A 22,022-nucleotide genomic window follows, 5' to 3' on the forward strand; every position below is an offset into this window, starting at 1 on the left:
TGCATAGTTCCAGAATCGGGTTTAATATAATGAATGTGTGCTGTGTTTGTGTGGGTTTCTGTAAAGTAGTCTGGTTTACCCCACCTCCCAAAACATCACTAGAAGGATTGGCTACTTTAAGTTGCTCCTAGGTATGAGAAAGTGTGAATGAGGAAGTTAGCGTGGGATACCCCACAATGCACTGATGACCTGTCAAAGGCCCTCCTTGCACTCAGAGGTTTTTAAAATATGCTCAATGTGATCCTGACTACTCTGGATGAGTAAACAGATTAATGGGCTACATGGACAAAGCCCTTTCAGCAGTAAAACCAGCGGACATCATACATCACAGGGCGTTGCATTCCCAGTACCTAACAAAACCAAAGAAATGTAGTTTTATTTACAAAAAATGCAAGAAGTATCATATATTTCTAAATCTGGGTGTACGAACTAACAGAAAATTACAATTTAAACAGAGAGTCAGATAATTAAATTCCACTCGTCTCCAATTTATCTGTAACCAATGTGAGCTAATAGCCAAAAGATGGCAAGCTTGATATCTATGTGTTACTATTATCTTTTTTATGTTTAATTAACAATAAACACATCACTTAAGTCTATGACGCCATCCAACCACCACTTGGATCCAGGTTCGAATCTTAGTGGTGCTATGGGCTTCCAGGGTATCTACACAATTTGTGGGCAAATTGTAGCCTAGCGGTTAAGGTGCTGGACTAGTATTCAGAAGGTTGCTAGTTCAAGCCCCACCACTGCCAGGTTGTCACTGTTGGGCCCTTGAGCAAGGCCCTTAACCCTTAATTGCTTAGACTGTATACTGTCACAGTACTGTAAGTCGCTTTGGATAAAAGCATCTGCTAAATGCTGACAATGTAAATGACAATGTACACAGACATGACTGGGGCAAAGAGTGGAGGTGGTTGGAGAATGGCCAAAGCCCTGCAACCAATTGGTAACTGTGACCAGGATTAAAAAAATAAATAAATAAATAAATAAATAATGACTGCATTACTGAGAAATGACAAAAATATTACTGGTTAGATAAACTATATTTTATTTATTTATTATTTTTCTTTTTCATTTTAAACCACCACTTTCGTTTGGTCATGGTGGGTCCAGTTTCCATGCAATCACTGGGTGCAGTGAAGCAACACACCCTGAAAAGGACACCAATCCATTGCAGACCCCCCCATCCCCCTACATAGCCAATCATGTAGTGTATTTTGGGGTGGAAACTGTAATTGTGTCATAATTTCTGTAGTAGCTTTTGAAATTTGGTCTGACACTCAAATCTATTCATAATATATTTAAATCTTACTAAAAATGTACTTTTAAAACCAAAAAGACAAAGTTACTGACAAAAAGTTACTGTGGTCATGGCAGCTGTTGTAGAGGAAACAGTATATTGTTTGCCATATGTGTATCTCTGGAGTGTTGACGTAGTCACGCTGTATGCTCGCAGGACATGTGGCAGAAAAGGACAGTGCACCTCAGGGCTCCTCTCTTACACACACACACACACACACACATCCTAATAATTAGCTTAGTTTATAGCCTGTCTGCTCTCCAGATCTGATGGCCATGCAGAACCAAGTTAATTAAATCCCTCTGATTAATCAGCACTGCAGTGAAGATTTCTCAAGGCAATGGGTAAAAAAACAATAATTATAATTTATAATAATATACAGTATATAAGAAAACATACCCTCTTAGTATTAGATCTGCCCTTTACACTCAATATAGCCATGCAATATTCAATGTTCAACAAATAAATCAACTGTATATTGTGTCCTACTACAGACCTGTAAAATTTCAGCATAGCATCAACAGAATACCATCTTTCTCACACAGGTTAGTTTCTTAAACATATTTTTATATCACTCTGCCCCAGTGACATGTGATGCTTCATTTGTAATTAGTTGCATTTCAAACTGCCCCTGAAGATACGACTGCAAATCGATAGCTTAATATATTTGGATTAACCTTAATATTTCTGAGCTGCACAAACTCTGCAGTAATAATTCATGTATAATTATATGGCAATCTGACAGATGTGTCTGTTTGGCAGATGCTAGGTGAATGGTATCTGCCCACATATACACTGCCAACTGTAAAGTTGTGATAAAATCTGGGGATGGAAATCTTAAAGCAGCGGCAAAAAAGGGCAAGAACAAATTAACAAACTAATTTATGGTCCTAACAATAAATCATGGTCTGTAGATGGGCAAGAAATACACACTTCCTGGATCTTTGGTAAGAATTACACACTCTCTAGACCTTGACCACTAAATCTTTGTGCCACCGTTTGCATGGATTACACACTGCTATCTTAAAACACTTAAACAGCTATGTTTACTGGAGCTTATTCGATATTAACTAAAATGATGTGCTTTACAGCTGCAGTGTTCTCTTGCAATATCAGTTAGTTACAATTACAACAAGTTGTTAGACACTTTCGATCTGACGACAACATATTTTGCAAGAGAATGCATTTTTTTAGTGAAAATGAAAAACATTAGTGAGTAAATGCAATATCATTACATTTGTAACTATGGTCCAATTGGGGCTCAGTAGAAAAGTACAGTTCTCAAAATCTCAAAACTGTAAGAGAAGTTCAGGATCTTTTAAGAAAACAAGACTCTTTCAAAAATAGCCATTATCAGAAGATGCATTGCGTGTTTTATGTCTAGAATAAAAAAAAAAAAACACTGTCTGAATATAATTTTTGGCAGAATATGGAAGGTTGGGTATGTTGATTATTTAAAGACATCTTTGAAAACCTGGTGGGAAATACTCAGATCAGCCATAACATTAAAACCACCTCCTTGTTTCTACACACACTGTCCATTTTATCAGCTCCACTTACCATATAGATGCACTTTATAGTTCCACAATTACTGACTGTAGTCCATTTGTTTATCTACATGCTTTGTTAGCCCCCTTTCATGCTGTTCTTCAATGGTCAGGTGGTGGTGTGTCAGTGTTTGTTGTGCTGGTATGAGTGGATCAGACACAGTAGCACTGCTGGAGTTATTAAATACTGTGTCCACTCACTGTCCACTCTATTAGACACTCCTACCTAGTTGGTCCAGCTTGTAGATGTGAAGTCTGAGATGATCGCTCATCTATTGCTGCTGTTTGAGTTGGTCATCTTCTAGACCTTCATCATTGGTCACAGGACGCTGTTGGCTGGATATTTTTGGTTGGTGGACTATTCTCAGTCGAGCAGTGACAGTGAGGTGTCTTATCCACTCATACCAGCACAACACACAACAACACACCACCACCATGTCAGTGTCACTACAGTGCTGAGAATGATCCACCACCTAAATAATACCTGCTCTGTGGGGGTCCTGACCATTGAAGAACAGCATGAAAGGGGGCTAACAAAGCATGCAGAAAAACAGATGGACTACAGTCAGTAATTGTAGAACTACAAAGTGCTTCTATATGGTAAGTGGAGCTGATAAAATGGACAGTGAGTGTAGAATCAAGGAGGTGGTTTTAATGTTATGGTTGATCAGTGTATAGCATCTCTAACACAGTTAGCATGAAGGAAGAGATGTCCTGGTGTAACACACTGGTGGACTGAGTAGCTATCGTGATGGTAACTCAAGTTTTCAGCTTTTCTCTTATGGTTGATTTTTCTATTTTCCTGTGTGGTCGTGTGCATCATTGGGAGCTTATCACCGATGCCTCTGTGGGGACATCACATTGCCACCTAAGTTTTCTGACATTTGCAGGTGACAGCATAGGCTTATGTCCTTGTGGGCCAAACATCCTTTTTTCCTGGCTGAGTGCAAGGAGTGTGATACCCTTTGCTCTGACTAATGCATGGTTTATTGCCTTTCCACCTTGAGCTGAGAATCTTTTGTTTGCTTTCTTTTGCTTTCGTTTTTGAATTAGTTTGGCCACGTAAATTTTTCTGGCTATTTAACCACAGTATTTTTCTAGCTTGGTTGCGCATCTAAATACTGGGTTCATACATTCCAACCTTACTGTACACGTCGCTGTACTCTGGCAAGGCGTGACCCGCCCAATTACAAAACGTTTATGCATAGGCTTAAAACACTGGTATGTACTGGCATTTTCAACAGCCTCTTCCATCATCTTAAAAATACCAACCAATATGAATTTAACAGTTACATCCGAGTTGTAGGAATGTACTGATCATATAATGACTACACATAAATGGTAGTCCAGATTCAACTGATGTTCAATCAAATACAGGCAATGTTGACTGACACAACATCCACATAAAAACACTAACATTACTCTGCGTTCTATATTTTGCACTGGATACCACATGGTTGCACAAGTGTAAGGATGTCAGTATCAGATTAGCACACATTTGCTTTGGAATATTAAATAAAATTTCTGTGTAATGTCTTGATTAAAAATCATGTGAATTCCATCTTATCTTCTTATCTCTACCTGTGTGACTAAGAGCCAGATTGTAAAACAAACCTATTCCTCTTCTGTAAATAGAGAAATAGGTTATTAATTTACTGCAGATTTGTAGGTACAAATCTAGGTTATAAAAATATTAATCTGTCCTGTCAGCAAGTATGAAACATCTGGTATTTCACAATGCAAAAGGAAAGCCATTCATTTCTTTGGCCCCAAATCTAAAAAAGCCTTCTTTTGAAAGGTGTAGATAGGCAGATATGTTACAGAAATTTATCACAGTGAATTTGCTCAAGTACTGACTACTATTTTTTCTAAATGTGGGCCAAATTGTTTTGTTTAATGCATGTAATAACCCATCTGTGAAGTTTGAATAAGCCTTTATAACACTCTTTTTATTGCATTAAAAAGTCATACACAACACCGTGTTTACTCAAAGCATTGTCTAATCCAGCAGATTATTTCAAGATCCCAAACCAAACTCTCTATATTTAGACTGCGCTTCTTTGTGGAATCATGCCGAACAGATCAGTTTTATTTCAAATACTGGTGTTATTAGACTGCTATTTAAAACCATGCATAGACTTTGTTGATAAATCACTACAACTTGCACATTAATAGAACCAGGATGCATTATCACTGTATGATCTTTTACTTCAGTTGAAGCTTAATTGCAAAGTGACCACAAAGTTTCAATGCACTAAAGCAGTAAATACAGCAGCCAATCAAACCCATCAAACACTAAAAGGAAATGCAGTGGAATATTTAATGTTTATTGATTATGTAAAATTGCTTTCACACTCATGATTTGTATAAACAAAAAGCAAGAAAGAAATTAGACTAAAACTAACCATTTTTATTTTATAGATACATTGAGTAAGGACCAAAAATCTGATACCACCAGCAAAAATGCTTCGATTTTCCATTGTTTTTCACTTAATACAATGTTTTACATTAAAAATCATGTAATTTCATTTTATTAATTTCATGTTTTACTCACGTACATTACTTTATCCTGGTCATGATCATGTGGGTGAAATGCAGCAACACACCCCAGACAGGATGCCAATCTATCACAGGTCTCTGCCAACCCCCCACCCATTCAGACACAGCCAATCATGTCTTTATGTAGACGCCAGATTCGAACCCTGGATTGCAGCAGTAGCAGCCCTAACCCTAACCCTTGTGTAATTTCCAACTGACCCACCAGAATACAAAAATTCATATAATAAGCATAACAATATGAGTGAATAGATGTCTCTGAAACTGACATGAATGGATTTTAGAATGGGGTGCTCGGCTGGTGTGGTGGTCTATGCTAGTCCGCCATCAGCCGGCCAGGCGTCTACACATAACTGATTGCCTATGTCCAGGGTGTTCCTGCCTTGAACAATGGCTGAACAATGGCTGCAAATCTATTAATTAAGATTTAGATGAGTAGATCATGTTTACAGTCTCCTGGCCATGTGCTCAGGAAATCTGAAATTCTATAAAGGAATTGGCCAAGTTCACAATTTGCTGTTCAGTAGCGCCACAGACTAAAAGACTCTGAAATGTAAAGACTGCACTTACATTATTATAAAATTAATATTGATATTAATATTTAACTTTTAATAATAATATATTAAAAGCATTTCCAGTAGTGGGGAATTTTGGCTCCCACTGTATGTACAGACATACTCTATTAACAAAAGTATGTCTACATGACTGACACAGAAGCTTGTTGGGCATTTCATTAAAATAAAACCTAGACATTAATATGCAATTTAAAGCCCTTCATAGCAGTGACAGCCTTTACTCTTATGGAAAGGCTTTTTACAAGATTTTGAAGTGTGTATATAAGAGTTTGTGCCTATTTATTCAAATAGGCATTTGTGATGTCAGGCACTGCTCATGAACCAAACAGCCTAGGGGTAGCCGACCCTGAATGGAATCAGAAATTAGCCTAATCATGCTAAAGTACAATCATCTGTCATTATCAGTCTCACAAGGCATTGATCAGTCAAACTCTAGTAAATGTATTTCAAGATCTCTCAATCATAATTAAAACCTAATACAGATGCAATTACAAACACTGAAAATTTTGACAATAATGATTGTGTTCATTTTTCATTTTTACCAACTTAAGATACCAACTTTCCTTGTATGCTGGAGATGAGAAGTTCTGAGCGTTGGCAGGTGCATCATAAGTTTGGAACTTCTGAACAATACTAACAATTGTGTTTATAATACAATTTATACAACAGGTAGTTCCGACCTTACAATCTGATTGGTTGAGAAGCGTTCTAACTGTGCTGATATTCGTGATAACAGCACGGTCTTTTCACACCACAATGGTATTACTCCGCTGACGCGTTGCCATTAACGACAAGCTTCATGCACATAAACGCGCACGCAGGCGACACAGACTTTTTTTCCCGGTCGCGTTTTAAATCCGTTATCTGATATACAATCTAGCGCACTGTGTAGGGAACATAACCAATTGTCTAATTCACTCTCTAGTGCACTATGTAGGGAACATATATCCATGATCTGATACACAATCTAGTGCACTATGTAGGGAACATTAATGTGTTTGTAACACGAACAGTTAGTTAAGCCCTAGTAGTTCTGTTTTCATCCATAGCTTTTGGTGTGTGCGAGAGGTTTTTTTATTTCTTTTTTTCCCTTCGGAGTTTCTTGCTTTCTTCTTGTTGTTGTTCTTACCTCCCTGAAATGAGTTTTTGCAACTTGGGATGTCTGCTTTGTAGTGTTAAACTTTATATTCGTTGTGGAACTACTTTTTGGCGGAAGGTATTGTCAATATTAAAGCATATTTAATATGAAATTCAGGGCTTCTTTGATTTATTTTCTTTCTTTATTTTGTAAAAACTGTTGTATAAAAGCAATAGAACACTCCAGGTCGTGTGTTATCGCGAATAACATCACGGCTGTGATGATCTACGGCACTCACCTTCGGTTCGTGCCTGCGACCAAATCACAGTGATGTTTTTCGCAATAACACACGACCTGGAGTGTTCTATTGCTTAAGTAACTTATACACATCACAGCTGAAGCAAATTATGTAGGGGTTGAATAGCCTTGACAGTATTAACAAAATATCCTGCTTCTCTAAAATACATCACTTATTTTATTTGTTCATTTGCTGCATTATTCAACTATAAGATTGCAAAAACATTTCATTTTTATTTGCTAAGTGGTGTTGAATATTTCCAATTGCAACAGTACCGTTAAAATGTTTTAAAGATGAACAGCTAGATCAACAGAAATATTGGTTTATACTCTACCCAGACACTTTAGTTCTAGTTTTAAAAATGTAGCTTACTTGCTATAATAGGCAATTAGTATGAGAGTTGTTTAGCTCCTTTTTCTTACTTTACTGACTTCAGTGAATAAATGTGTTACTCTGATTGGCTAATGCATTGTGTTGAACATTTAAAATGGCTCCTGTCACCTTATTCTGATGCATGGATATGTGTAAGGACATTTACATTTTCAGCATTTAGCAGACGCCTTCATCCAAAGCGACTTACAATTGAGATTATACATTTGCAAGCAATTGAAGGTTGAGGGCTTTGCTCAAGGGCCCAACAGTGGCAAGCTGGCAGATGTGGGTCTTAAACCAGCGACCTTCTGATTACTAGTCCTGTACCTTAACTGCTGAGCTACCACTGCCCTAAGTAAAGATATCTTCCATAGCATTTTATTTATAATTATTTAGAGTATTTCTATGTATTATTATTTATTTAAATCCATTGTTTTGTTTTGCATTTTTGAATAAATCTAAACCATGCTGTAAACCTGAAATGTGAGACTTTCTAAAAGCCAGTGTAAGATCTTAAACCTTGTCTGGCTACATATGGTTTTGCAAGATGACACTCCTATTTTAGACCTTACCAAAATGCAAACATACATTGGAGCTGCTAAGTTTAACTAGCTAATGTGGGTCTAACAAATATATGAATTATGCTATACATGCAGTTTCTATACTGTACATTATGCATAAACAAGTAAAAAGAAATCTAAAAAAGGACAGAAAGTCAAAAAGACTAACGGCCATTTCCTTGTCTGCTTAACATTCTGTAGCTGTAGGAGGTTAGCTGCAGATAGAAGAAAGATCATTTAGTCCATTCAGAAGATGGTTAGAGGAATAATTAGCAGTGTACTGGTGGGGGGCTGGACTGAAAGCCAGAGAGGAGTGAGGACAGGAAAAGAAAATTAGCTTCTTAGCTGGCACATGGCACTACCAATAAAAATGGCGCAATATGTTTCACCACAAGGAACATAACAAGCTAAGTATCACCCTTTCCGAGTCTGCTGCCATCTCCCCAGGTAGGGCTAAATGCATGCAGAGGGCAATGAATTTGTTCCAGAACCAGCCAGACATTACACATGGAGCAAGATTAGTACAGCCATAAAAGACATTGTAAAAATAATGCAAATCTGGGACTCAAAACAGAAGCACACACAGCCTTTTGGGAGACAACAAACCAAAGCAGACTCATAAAGCATTCAACATGTGTTGCCAGTCAGCTAAAATCTTACTTATTCTTGCACAGACATCACTGGAGAACTGGAGAAACATTAAACGCCTCTAATAATTTACCTTTAGTATCTACCTTATCCTAATCAGAATCATAGTGGGTCCAGAGCACACTCAGAAACATTGGGTGCAAGGCAGGAATATATTGGCAGGGCCCAACACACACTCATTTATTTACTCACTCCTTTATACCTAGGCAACATTTATAGTAGCTTATTTTACTCTAGGTATATTTTTAGAAGGGTGGAAAAAGGACTACCCTGTGGAAACCCACACAGAAATAGCATGAAAAGAGCATGAGAAACTCCTCATACACTCCAGTGCCATGAGATAACATTTAAATCAGATTTCCTGGGAGCCAATTCATTGCAGGGCATCACAAACTCACACATTTCCTCCTTCATTTAGTGACTGAAAATGAAAATCAAACCCAGGTCACCAGGACCAATGTTGCCAGACACCCACTCTACCATGTGCTACAACACTATGGTGTATTCTAGTGCAATAACTATGTTTATGTCATACATGTCTATTGGTCAATACTGACATTCTTACAGTTACCAAGAAAAAGCAAATGTATGTGTCCAAGTAGACTACTTAAAATTATAAAGGAGCTATATTTTACACATCAGTAAATTATGCTAGCTTACTACTGCTGGAATACAGGGTTCAACACCGCAGTGGTGCTGTTGACCAGCCGGGCATCTACATACAGACATGATTGGCTGTGCATGAGGGGGAGGATTACATTTACAATCGTGGCATTTAGCAAACTATGTATCCAAAGCGACATTCAATTTTGAGTAAATACAATATAAGCAATCAACAGTTAGGTCAACCTGGGGGGTAATGGGGCTTGAACTAGCAACCTTCTGATTAGTACTCAAGTACCTTAACCACTAAGCTACTCCTACCCCACCAATGGGAGGTTGGTGGCCAAGGCCATGCAATGGATTGGTATCCTGTCCATCTATTGCAATATGCCCAGTGATTATGGGGAAACCAGACCCACTGCAAACCTGACCAGAATAAAGTGATAGAAAAACATGAAAATAAAATAAAATTAAATGTACATTTGCTAAATGTGTGTTGTATCCTTACATATTCTTGGCAAGAAATAAAGCAGTATACATTATAAGGGCAGTAGTACAGTAGTTCACTGGTTAAGACAGTGGACCTGTAATCAGAAGGTTGCTGTTTCAAGTCCCACCACCAAGTTGCCACTGTTGGGCCCCTGAACAAGGCCCGTAACCTGAATTGTTAGAACTGTATTTGATTGTAACAAGTCACTTTGGATAAAAGTGTCTGCTAAATCCTATAAATGTAAATATTATGGAATTTCTATATATTCCATTATATAATGGAATGTCTGATGCCAACCCAGAGATACAAGTGGATGTTTCAAGTGGATGTTAATCCTGGAATTCATACGCAGAACTGAGTCAGTGCATCATTAACCGTACACTGTTACCTGAGAGTTACTGTGGTGTTAAATAACACTGACACGTCTGGTCTAGGCAGTCTGTACTGTATAGTGGAATGATGCAGAATTCGATCCAAACTCTTAGTACTGATGCAGTAAAACCTAGCTGCAATAGGGTCTTATTGCTGGTGTGCGTAATAAAATAAGTGAATTACTTTCGTGCTATCTTTCATTATTAATGCAGAAACCTTTAGTCGCAGAAATTAGAATCCTGCTGGGTTTAAGTCTCAGCCAACAGGGGAAGTGTTAGGGAGATTAATGTGTGTTTTCTCCATTGGTGGGACTGTTTGGCCTACCGGATATGTGGGCCATGCGACACAAAGGCAACATTACAGTGCCTTCTATAGCTTTAAGAGTCTTGGCTTTCCATGCTGTTTCCAGGGCAACTGGTGAATAAAACTGCTTCAGAGGCAGTTTCCAGTCTAATAATATCTAATCACACTGAAGGAAAAATTCCACCCAAAGACACTGTCCTTTCCTTGTTTAAATTAAGCATGTATCATTATTTATAAATCAGGACCTATTATTTAGAGCAAAACACTGGGTGCCAATGAAGGTATGTCATCAAAGGCTGTGATGCATTTAATGTAGTTGTGTGAACCTTTCATTTTATAAAAGTGTTTATGTATTTTGTTTTGTACATGAGTTCAATAGGACATACATGGGAATAGGATGCTGTGTAGTAGGCCTGTGGTAATATTCTGCTCAGTCTACATAGAAATCTACATACATTACACATAATACAGTTCAAATGATGCTCCAAGTGGAAAATCCCAATTAAGCCTTTAAATTAATTGTTTATTAAGTTATTTATTTTAGTGGGGGGGGGAGTATTGTCTAATTTTGTCTAAACATGCCAAATACATCTATTAAAATTAGCCATTTGAGCAGGCTAATTCCCTGGCTACAGGCATTCTTACAATACAGCAAATCCAAATCCGCATACTAGCCTACTAAACAGTATGAAACAACATAGCATGCGTACTATTTTGACATCCTACTTAGTAGGATAGTATGCATCTCCATCTCCTTTCTGAAGAGAAATACACCAAAATTTCCTCAGAGTCGCAGAGCCCTCCTGATGGAGGGGGAGGGGGAGCCGTCAAACGAATCTGTTGATACGTAACGAGGGCGCCTAAAACGAGCAAAACACGACCTGATACAGTATATTGACACAAGCGCGTCCTGCGGCGTCGAACAGACAACAAGAGGAGCAGCACTTACCGCGTCGGGACTCAGGCGGGCCAAGATGGCGAAAGCGGAGAGACGCTCACACACGCACTTGGTCCTGAAGGCGTGCACGGGCACAGCTCTGCAGGCGCGCGCCGACCACCAGCCCAGAGGAGACCAGCTGAGAACGCACGCGCGCACACACACGCAGCAGCCGCAGCAGCAAGATGAGATACAGAAAAAGACAAAAGGACAGAAGAGGATTGTAATTAGCTTATTTTCACACACAGAAACAAACGCTTTCAAAGCTCCGAATACATCCGCGCTTTGCAACACTCACTAAGCGAAAAAATGGAAGAGAGAGAGGAGGAAAGAATGAAGAAAAGGCACTGCGCTGTGATGATGCACTTCTGCTTTCTGCACAGCCAGATTAGCTAGCTACAGGAATAATGAAACTGAACACACACGCTCACACACAAATGCTTTTCAGCTTCGAAATAACTACAATAATTCAATTAACAAGACATAAATAACACGCCACTATATTATTACTCATATAAAGTTAAGATTTATGTGTTAAACTCAAGTCCTGAAATCCACAGCCCAAACAGTTACTAAATTAATACACTACATGAGCTAGATTAGTAGTAAAAACATACAATTGTGCCTGCAACTTTATACACAACATTCATTTAAATTTTTATAGAAATATACTATTGGTCCAACATTTACAACTGAAAACCACAACCCAACATCTACCCTAGACAACGCTGCTACTACTAATCACTATAATAGTAATAATTGAATATATACAAGCCCAATTTCTGAAAAGTTGTGACACTTGGTCAAATGCATTAAAACAAGAATTTGTTCATTTTCTTGAACCTTTATTTAACATCTTAATTGTACTGTGCATAAAATTTATATAATAGGATAAATAGAATGCCTTTATTTGTCATATATACATATACAGGTGTACAGTACAACAGGCCTAAAATAAAAATAAATGTTTTTATAACAATCAATTTAAACTGAAAAGACTTTTATTTTTAATACGTTGTTGTATTTTTCTGAAATATTTTTTAAACCCTCAGTTATTTTAAGCAATAAAACATTGGTCAGTGAAAACTAAATTTTCGACATTTAGCAGACGCTCTTATCCAGAGCGACTTACAGAAGTGCTTCCACAGTAAACATTACTCTAGTTAAAGTAGACAACAGTTCAAGAACACATATCTGCTGAAAACTGTTTTGCAAGAAATTGATAAGAGCATTAGTAAGTAAGTACAAGTCAGCTCAAGTGCTTAGTAAAGAGGTGGGTTTTTAATCGTTTTTTAAAGACAGCAAGAGACTCAGATTTGAGACTGACAGACAGGAGGTTCGTTTCACCACCTGGGTGCAAGTACAGAGAAGAGCCTTGATGCTTGTCTTCCTCAAGTCCTGGGTGGAGGATCAAGTCGAGCGAGACTAGTGGCTCTGAGGTTGCGTGGTACAGAGCGGGGTTTGATTAGACCACAAAGGTAGCTTGGGGCTGGAGCATAAGTGTTTTAAACTGAATGCGTGCAGCTACAGGAAGCCAGTGAAGAGAACGCAGCAGTGGCGTAATGTGGCAGTGTTTAGGAAATCATTTCTTTAGTTTTTTTTCCCCCAGCTTTTATGGAAATGGGTTTTGTATATACGCTGTGTTTAAGAGTTGCAGCAAAGTAGTCCTTAAAAATCTTACCTATCATACCTCTTTTATTTGAATTTTCCTTTTCATAATAACAGGGACAGGCAGTATGGTCAGATTTGAACATAAATGGTTCAAAGTAAAGAGAGATCCTGGCTAACCTCCTCCCAAACCTCCTCCAAAACCTTTCAAAAACTGGCAATGATATTGCTCCAAATGACACCGCCAAAGCACTGAAGTGGTATTAAATAAAAAAAAAATGTCCTCAGGTTACTTTTGCTTAATTTAAACTTCATTCAAAGTTTGTGAAAAGGCTTCACATTTGCTCTATACAACCACTTTCTAACTGGCAAAGCTTAACGAATTATATAAATATAAAATATAAAACATTTATATAAGAAAGAAAACAACTGCCTGTAATAGCTGGCAAAGGTGGCTCAGTCATGTACCAAATAGGGAAAATAAATACTTTTTTAATTAGCATAATAGAAAAACTTTTTTTTCTGAATAATAAGTACAGTTTCCTCTTTTGGTATGAATAATAGGGATAATAAAAAGCAATCATTTCAACCAAGATCAGGACCAATAATAATTTTAACTTCCTGGCAATGCAAGGCTATGGAATTTATTCATAATCTGCCAAACATAAGGTGAATGCTGTTACTGTATAAAATAGTCAGCATTAATTATTATTATTATTTTTTGTGTTTGTTTTTCCCCCTTGTAAAATACATGACAGTAGTATATACTAAAAAAGCTTTAAATATACTATTTACTATTAAATATTTTATGTATATTATATCTGAAACAGTATAGTATTTCTTGAAAAAGCTTATACCCCCACAATTTGACTACATATAAAGACATTACATTTCCCTGCAGATAAAGTATTTATGGGCTGGGCTTCAGACCCACTGTGACCCTGTGCAATTTGTCATAACTGACTTACCACTTCACAAATCCAAGCTATGGTGTCACAATTACTGATTACTGTTACTGCTACATTTTTTTCATTAACAGCTAATAAACGAGTGAATGGGGAGTTGTCAAGCTTTATTACGGTTCAAATAAGAACTAGTGGAGTTGGTTCACATAATAAATCTGGGCAGCCCTGTTAGCTAAATTAGCTCCAACTTTGTGTGTCAGGTTCACTTATTTGTTACCAGGCATTAGTGATAAATTAATAGCAACAGCTTTACTAGTTTATGACTGAATCCCAATCAGCTGTAATGTATTTTAAGTGGCTTCACATGCACTTAGTTATGACCTGAATCCATTCGCATATTTACTGCATGCTGTTGATTCTTACCTTAATGTGGTTATGTTAATGAGTAGTCTACTTAAGAGTCTGAGATTGACCTTGATTACATACATATCAGTGTCAGAATATTGTTCTTTTTTACCTAATCACATGAGATACATTGACAGCATTTATATTTAGTCCAATAATGAGTTAATCAGACTTAATTAATGTTATAGTATCTGCTCAGGGTCGTGGAAAGTCTGACACCACCTGAAAACACTGGGTGCAAAGCATAAACGCACGCTGGACAGAGCTATTATCTGTTTCATTACTTACACCTTGAGCCTTTTAAAAGAAGCTTATAATAGCCTTTTGCATGTTTTTGGAACAGGGTAAGAAGCAATGATAAAAGTCACACTGCTGCACCCCACCCTTGTTTAAAAGCTTAGAACAATATATATATTTTTTTTATCTTTTTCTGTAACTGCCTTATCTTTGTCTGCTGCCCCTTAAAAATTAATGCATGCTAGGCAGAAAGACATCTTGGTCTGGTTACCAGTCAAATGCAGGGCATTACGCAGTCACCCACTGACTGAGTAGAGTAACAAGCCACATACTGGCATGCTTTGGGAGATACTTTATTTGAATGCTGTTTAAAAAATGTTTAACATGACATGTAAGTGAAGTGATTTCTTGGCTGCGTCCCAAACTGCTTCCTTTGCGCTACATAGTTTGTAACTATAATTGGTAGTGCACTTGTAAGATGTACATTAGTACTTCAGGGTACAGTGTTAAAAGCAAGCCACTGCATTACGCTCCGCCTTTTGTTTGGTCCCACCCTAGAAACATTTACCCAGTTTAAAAGCCAAAATTTGTATTATTAATATTTATTATCTATTTATTTCTTATTAGAAATAAATTCTAGTCACGAACAATTTTAGACTGGAATACTTTTATTATGACTGTTGGAATAAAATTAAAATTAATTAATAAACTCTAGTCACATACAAATTTTAGACTGGAAGACTTTTATTATGACTGTTAGAATAAAATTAAAATTAATTAATAAACTCTAGTCACATCTGAATCTTAGAGAGGAATACTTTTATTATGACTGTTAGAATGAAATTAAAATCCACAAATTGTCTTTATCCTGTTACATTATTGCACAAAAGAAACAAAACCCCAATTTGGATCCTGCAATCAATGATTTGATGTAACCTGATTACTTGTATGTAACATAGAAATTATTGCACATCAGAGGCAGGAATCAGTGTACTGTCCACATAAAAGGCTAACTTACATTTTACACCATCATGTGGCAACCCAACATTGTGAATCCTACAACATACATGGACAGCAGGGAGTCGGGGATGCCACAGAGCTCCAAACTGGCTACGAATAGTAGCACCAGGGCTGCTGCAAAAGCCTTAACCTAGATTTCCCATAGTGCAACAGGGCTGAGAGAATAGCCTGGGGCAATTGGAAGGGCAATGAGGGTCATGTCTGTAGCTCCAGGGGAAGGCTCAGTGTTAACAGCATTTTCTCTAAAATCCAATATATTATCACCCCCAGCAGAGTCTGGCTGGATGATGCGATTAGCTCTGTCAACTACACACACATTCACAGTCACAGCAAAGCGCCACTGGATCAGTCAGTCTACACACTAGTGCTCTCTTCCTCTCTTTCTCGCTGTGTGGGTGTGTGTGTGAGAGAGAAAAAATGTAGAGAGAAATTAATAATTTTAGGCTAAAACCTCGTCTGTTCATATTAACTGTCAAAGTCAAATGTTCTCATTAATTTATTTTTACAATTAACATTATGCTCTGGTGTAACAGCGGTTAAAGTACTAAACTAGTAATCAGAGGGTTGCCGGTTCAAGCCCCACCACCACCAAGTTGTTGCTGTTGGGCCCCTCATCATGGACCTTAACCCTCAATTTCTTAAATGGTATTCAGTCATAATTGTAAGTCGCTTTGGATAAAAGTTGGATAAGCAGCAGGGTAAACAATCATTAATTTATTTCCACTCACTCCTAGGGGCAATTATACCCGGCCAATCCATCTCTGGCATGTTTGTGAAAGGAGGAAGGATACCAGAGTAACTGAAGAAAAGTCACACGTATAGAGAGCATACTTAGTAAGTAAAACCACTGAATAATGCTGCTCAGTTGTTCGAATGCTGTGTATGGTTTGTTTCAGCATCAAATTTGATGAAGAGCACTTTATGAACCTGGCTTGCAATTCACTCATGTACTATTTCATCTCTTCATACACAATGAGTATGGCATGGTGCCACTTAGCGACACTGGTCCAAAGGACCTGTGCTCATTTCTTGCATCTCTGTGACTGTAAGAACTTTATTGTATCACCCAAAACATGTAACAGGTGGATTGGCAAGTGAATGAATGCATTTCTGCCTTTCGCCTGTTATTTCCCACAACACAAATGCTTAGACTTGGACTAAGCATGCTAGATATTCCCACTCTACAATGCTGGGAGATCTATACCATATGTGCCTATGACAGAATGAATGTCTGGCTATTGATTGTCCAGATTGAAGAGTGTGATGCCTTCAAGTTGTTAACAACAAAACACGCAGTGACAAGGGCTCCTCTTCACGTTCCAATTTCTCTCCAAAATATTAACTCATTAATCATAGCAGCTGTCCACGGAAGAATTTAATTTTGCACTGAACACACTCCCTCCCCCAGTGCTGCTCTCCTCATTGTACACCCCGATTATAGTTTAGTGTTGTAGCTATCTCTCTGACTTTCATCATCCTTCCTCAGTCTTTCTCTGGTCGTTCTTCATTCTCGCTTCCTGTCATTCTTTACTGTGTTACCCTTGTTTCGGCATATTTTTGGTCACAGAACCAAACATAAAGCATCTTGGTTTTGTGTGCTTATCTATTTAAATGCAAATCTTCCTTCCACTACAATGTCTGTACTTTCTCAGTCAAAAACATAGCGAACATAAAAGAATGTAGTGAAAACAAGACTGAAATATTCTGGATTGCAGAATTGCCCCAGATTATATCAACATCAGTGGCACTGAAACAAGACGAAATTTAAGAGTTTCACAAACCCCAAATCAGACAGTGGAACTACAAAGACTGCACCATACATATTTTGTGGTATAATTAAGTTGTTTAATACACATTGTGGAATGTATTTATTAGATTTGTAATAGTAGACATCAGCATGATATGCAGAACATTATGTTTTTAGTTAGATTTCTACTTTCTCCCACAGCCCGGTCCAGATAATTATTTTATTTATTATTTATTAGGATTTTAACGTCATGTTTTACACTTTGGTTACATTTATGACAGAAACAGTAGTTACTCATTACACAAGATTCATCAGTTCACAAATTTAATGTCAAACACAGTCATGGACAATATTTGTATTTCCAATTCACCTCACTTGCATGTCTTTGGACTGTGGGAGGAAACCGGAGCTCCCAGAGGAAACCAACGCAGACACAGGGAGAACATGCAAACTCCACACAGAAAGGACCCGAACAGCCCCACCTGGGGATCGAACCCAGCTGTAAGGCGACAGTGCTACCACTGAGCCACAGTGCTGCCCAGTCCAGATAATTAAGCTAATAAGCAGGTTTCTTAAGGTGAAAAAGCATAGGACCAAACACAAGGTCTATCTATCCTTCCATATCTATCTATCCAGTAAATATCTATCTATCTATCTATCTATCTATCTATCTATCTATCTATCTATCTATCTATCTATCTATCTATCTATCTATCTATCTATATTTTCAGCATTTTGCAGATGCTTTTATCCAAAGCGACTTACAGTACTGTGACAGCATACTGTCTAAACTATTGAGGGTTAAGGGCCTTGCTCAAGGGCCCAACAGTGTCAACCTAGCAGTGGTGGGGCTTGAACCAGTGACCTTTTGTTTACAGGTCCAGGACCTTAACCGCTAGGCTATGACTGCTCTATCTATCTATCTATCTATCTATCTATCTATCTATCTATCTATCTATCTATCTATCTATCTATCTATCTATCTATCTATCTATCTATCTATCTATCTATCTATCTATCTATCTATCTATCTATCCATCTATCTAGCCATCCATCCATCCATCCATCCATCCATCCATCCCATTTATTCTTTTATCTATCAATCTGTTATATCTGTAAGAGAAAGCCACTCTGACATGTGGAAAACATTAATATTGTTTTTGAATCGTTCTATTAAATTCCATTTCATTATTTAGAAATATCAACTCTTCAAATCCACTCGAAGCTTTTATTGTATATAATGCCATTCACAATACCTCATGGGAATCCAAAATTCCTAACAGCACCCCTGGCCACATTTTACGTGCCTGAATTTCTTCGTTTTCCTCTCTTTAACCTTGTTAAGTTCCCCTTTGTTTATCTCTATCTCTTTTCTTTTTTTTCATTATTCTCTCTTTAACCATTTCCTATTTCATCTAGCTGTGTCTGTCAGAAGTGTTATTAATCACAGTCTTTCTTCTCTGTCTGATCATTAGCAGCTGATTGGCAGAGCCAAGTGAACTTTCCACTGACACTTCACTGCCCTTTGTGTTCAGCTTCGGAAATCAGTCTTTCTAGTTTGTTTTCTTTCTTTTTTTCTTTTTACTTTTATTTCTCAGCAAGCATGGCAAAGAGAGTAAGAGCCAGCCTCTTACCTGTCAGTTTCATCCCAAGAAATGCAAGTTTGGTTGGTTGTGCCCTGTGTAAACAAAGAAAGAAAAGTATTACAATTCCAACTTTGCTAAGCATTACATTTTTTCAATAAATTAAAGATGTTTTTTTCTGTAAATGTCAGTACAAAAGTGTATTCTCAGTGAACAATGATTCTACTTCAGTGTTGGAACATTCCACGTGCCATGGAGATCGGCAGGGGGCTCAAATCACAGAATTATGACTATCTACCCTGCCACTAATAGCTGGCAGGGGCATAATCACACTGTCTCTGCATCTCATCAGTGGCAGTAACATGCTGCACCTGGGAGAGCTTTTTAAATACCAGTTCTCATTGGGCTTTAGCTTGCTGGCTCATTGGTTTTGCATTCTATCTATCTATCTATTGTATGGTCTTCATGCTTCAGTGACATCTGCACACTCTGTGAGGCTAGTATCTTTTGTTTCCCAGCGGCTCATAAGCTGGCATTCTTTGACGTTTTTCTGAGGACATGTGAAATCACTGATAGCTTATTTACACCAGTCAGCAGTTGATTTGAACAGAGAGCTTTGTCACATACAGAGTCATGTCCCCCCTACTTGTGCCAGCACCTCAACCAGACAGCAACAATTGCTTTTGCAGCAGCAAAAACCCTATTTAACCTTCCTCTCTTCAGAAACATACATTTGTGTCTGTTCAGCACCCAACCAGGCCAATAGCACTGCAGAGACTACAGCTCGAGGGCTTGAATACAACTTGCTGTGCCACCCTAGCACCCAATAAATAAAATTTTTTGCCACAATTGCAGCATTTACGAAGAAACCCTGTTCAGCCATTGTCCCGCATCTTATAGAACCACAGCCAATCATGTGTCTGCAGATATAAAATGGACTTTGCAAACAAACAGAAAGGGTCTGTTTGAAAACCTAGTGAGCTCTCTACATAGATAGCATTTTACGTCATCCTACACACGCTCCCTGAGAAGAAGCCTGTCCGAATTCCTAGATGCCCTAAAATGCTGCCTAGTAAGGTACCTTAAATTTAATCTGTATTTTGACAAATTGCTGTGCCACCCTAGCACCCAATAAATACTATATTTTGCCAGCAGAGGCTACGATTGCAGCAGTTACGAAGAAACCCTGTTCAGCCATTGCCCCACCTCATTTTGACACACAACCAATCATGTGTGTGTGTAAGCACCCGGTCGGCTGATAGCAGAGCTGAGTTTTGAACTCAAGAGCTCCAGATCTTAACACTGGTGGGCTTTTACAGCTGCTTCCCCCTAGCTTTTTAAAGAAAGGTGACAGAGGACCACAACAGGACTAGCGCTTACCAGACAGAGTGATGCTGATAGTGGAAGTATGGTTGCCTGCATAGTACTGCCACAATAAATCAAGGACAGCAAAATTGTCCTTGGGTTTTATACCTTTAAACACCCCACTGTGAGATTTACACCCATATGTATTAGTGTACAATCTGACAAATCTCTCAAAGTTTTGGGTTGTGATAAGAGCTTAGTTTGACTTACATTGTACAGGTGCGAGAACTCGATCTCGACAGGGGCCGAGAGGGAGCTGGGAGTGGGCTTGATCGTCACAGAGATCACCTTTGAGTTTATAACTGTGCTGTTTCTGTAGGAACAAAAGAAAAAAGTAAATGAATGAGACAAACGACCTTGTGCTTCATCTCAAACAATGCTCTGCATATTTATATCAGATTACAGTATTCGATTACAGCTGCAGCTTTATATATGAAAACATTTGCATCACAAACTCTCAACTCTTACTATATTCACATGTCTGAATATGCGCAAAGACACCCCCCTCCCTGATATATCCAAATATATAATCAGTCAACATGAGTGTTTCTGTCAGCTTCTGTCTCTCTCTCAGAACATTACATTATCACATTCAAGATGATGAAAAAAATTATAGCTGAAAAAAAATCAATGCTCAAGGGCAGAAGAAAGAAAAGCTAAGGCTAAGAAAAATAATAATAATAATGAAATGAATCATAATAGATAAGCAAAATAAGAATGTCAGCTCTATTTCTATCTCCTCAGTCATTAACCTTAGACGAACCTTTGCCCATAATAGCAAATTACTTCATCACACACAAATTACATTGTTTTTTGGGTATTACATTTCAGTCTTCATTTGCTGAAGCATTTATAGACAGTGCAAGACTGCTAATACCCTAATGAAAAAAAGCAGTGTTAGCTGGTGTCTCATCTTAGCTCTTTCCTTTTTGCCAGATTTTGGTCTATTGCAGATTTAAAATGGACTGTGCAAAACAAACAGAATGGGTCTGTTTGAAAACCTAGCAAGCTCCCAACATAAATAGCATTTTAAGTCATCCTACACACACTCCCTGAGAAGAAGGCTGTTCAAATTCTTAGATGCCCTAAAATGCTGCCTAGTAAGGTACCTTAAATTTAATCTGTATTTTGACTGACTAATGAGGGGGCATCCGATGCTTCCTTAGCGGTGAAGGAAATCCTAGCAGTGCCACACAACCTTTCTCACAAAAAAATTACAAATATGGCGGACGAATGCGAAGCGACAAATGGAGTTCTTTTAAAATGTAATTAAAAAAATTACATTATTATTTAATTTGTATAAACGTGTACAAGTGTCATTTATTTGTAAATTTGAGCCTGTCAGTGACAATTTAACTTTTATCCGTAAACTGAGGGAGATGTTAGCTAACAAGCTAGTGCATTGTGCCACCTCATTCCATTGGTTTGACTGGCATGAGGCAAACTGTGTTAGCTTAATAAGCAAAAAACTGATGAAATCGCTGTAATCACTGTCTAAGTAGCGCATCCG

General features: G+C 37.9%; 1 protein-coding gene across 1 annotated transcript in view; it reads right to left on the reverse strand.

The window, feature by feature from the left end:
* adgrb1a (adhesion G protein-coupled receptor B1a) overlaps positions 1 to 22,022 on the reverse strand; it is a 134,335-nt gene that overhangs the window by 50,029 nt on the left and 62,284 nt on the right. Inside the window, exons 14-16 of the mRNA XM_062991273.1 lie at positions 20,723 to 20,825; positions 19,199 to 19,242; positions 11,655 to 11,781 (exon numbers count right to left, since the gene is read on the reverse strand). Coding sequence (XP_062847343.1) covers positions 11,655 to 11,781; positions 19,199 to 19,242; positions 20,723 to 20,825 — 274 coding nt within the window. The remainder of the gene's footprint in view (positions 1 to 11,654; positions 11,782 to 19,198; positions 19,243 to 20,722; positions 20,826 to 22,022) is intronic.

This window comes from Trichomycterus rosablanca, chromosome 3 (genome assembly GCF_030014385.1).
Source record: "Trichomycterus rosablanca isolate fTriRos1 chromosome 3, fTriRos1.hap1, whole genome shotgun sequence".
Classification (NCBI taxonomy): domain Eukaryota; kingdom Metazoa; phylum Chordata; class Actinopteri; order Siluriformes; family Trichomycteridae; genus Trichomycterus; species Trichomycterus rosablanca.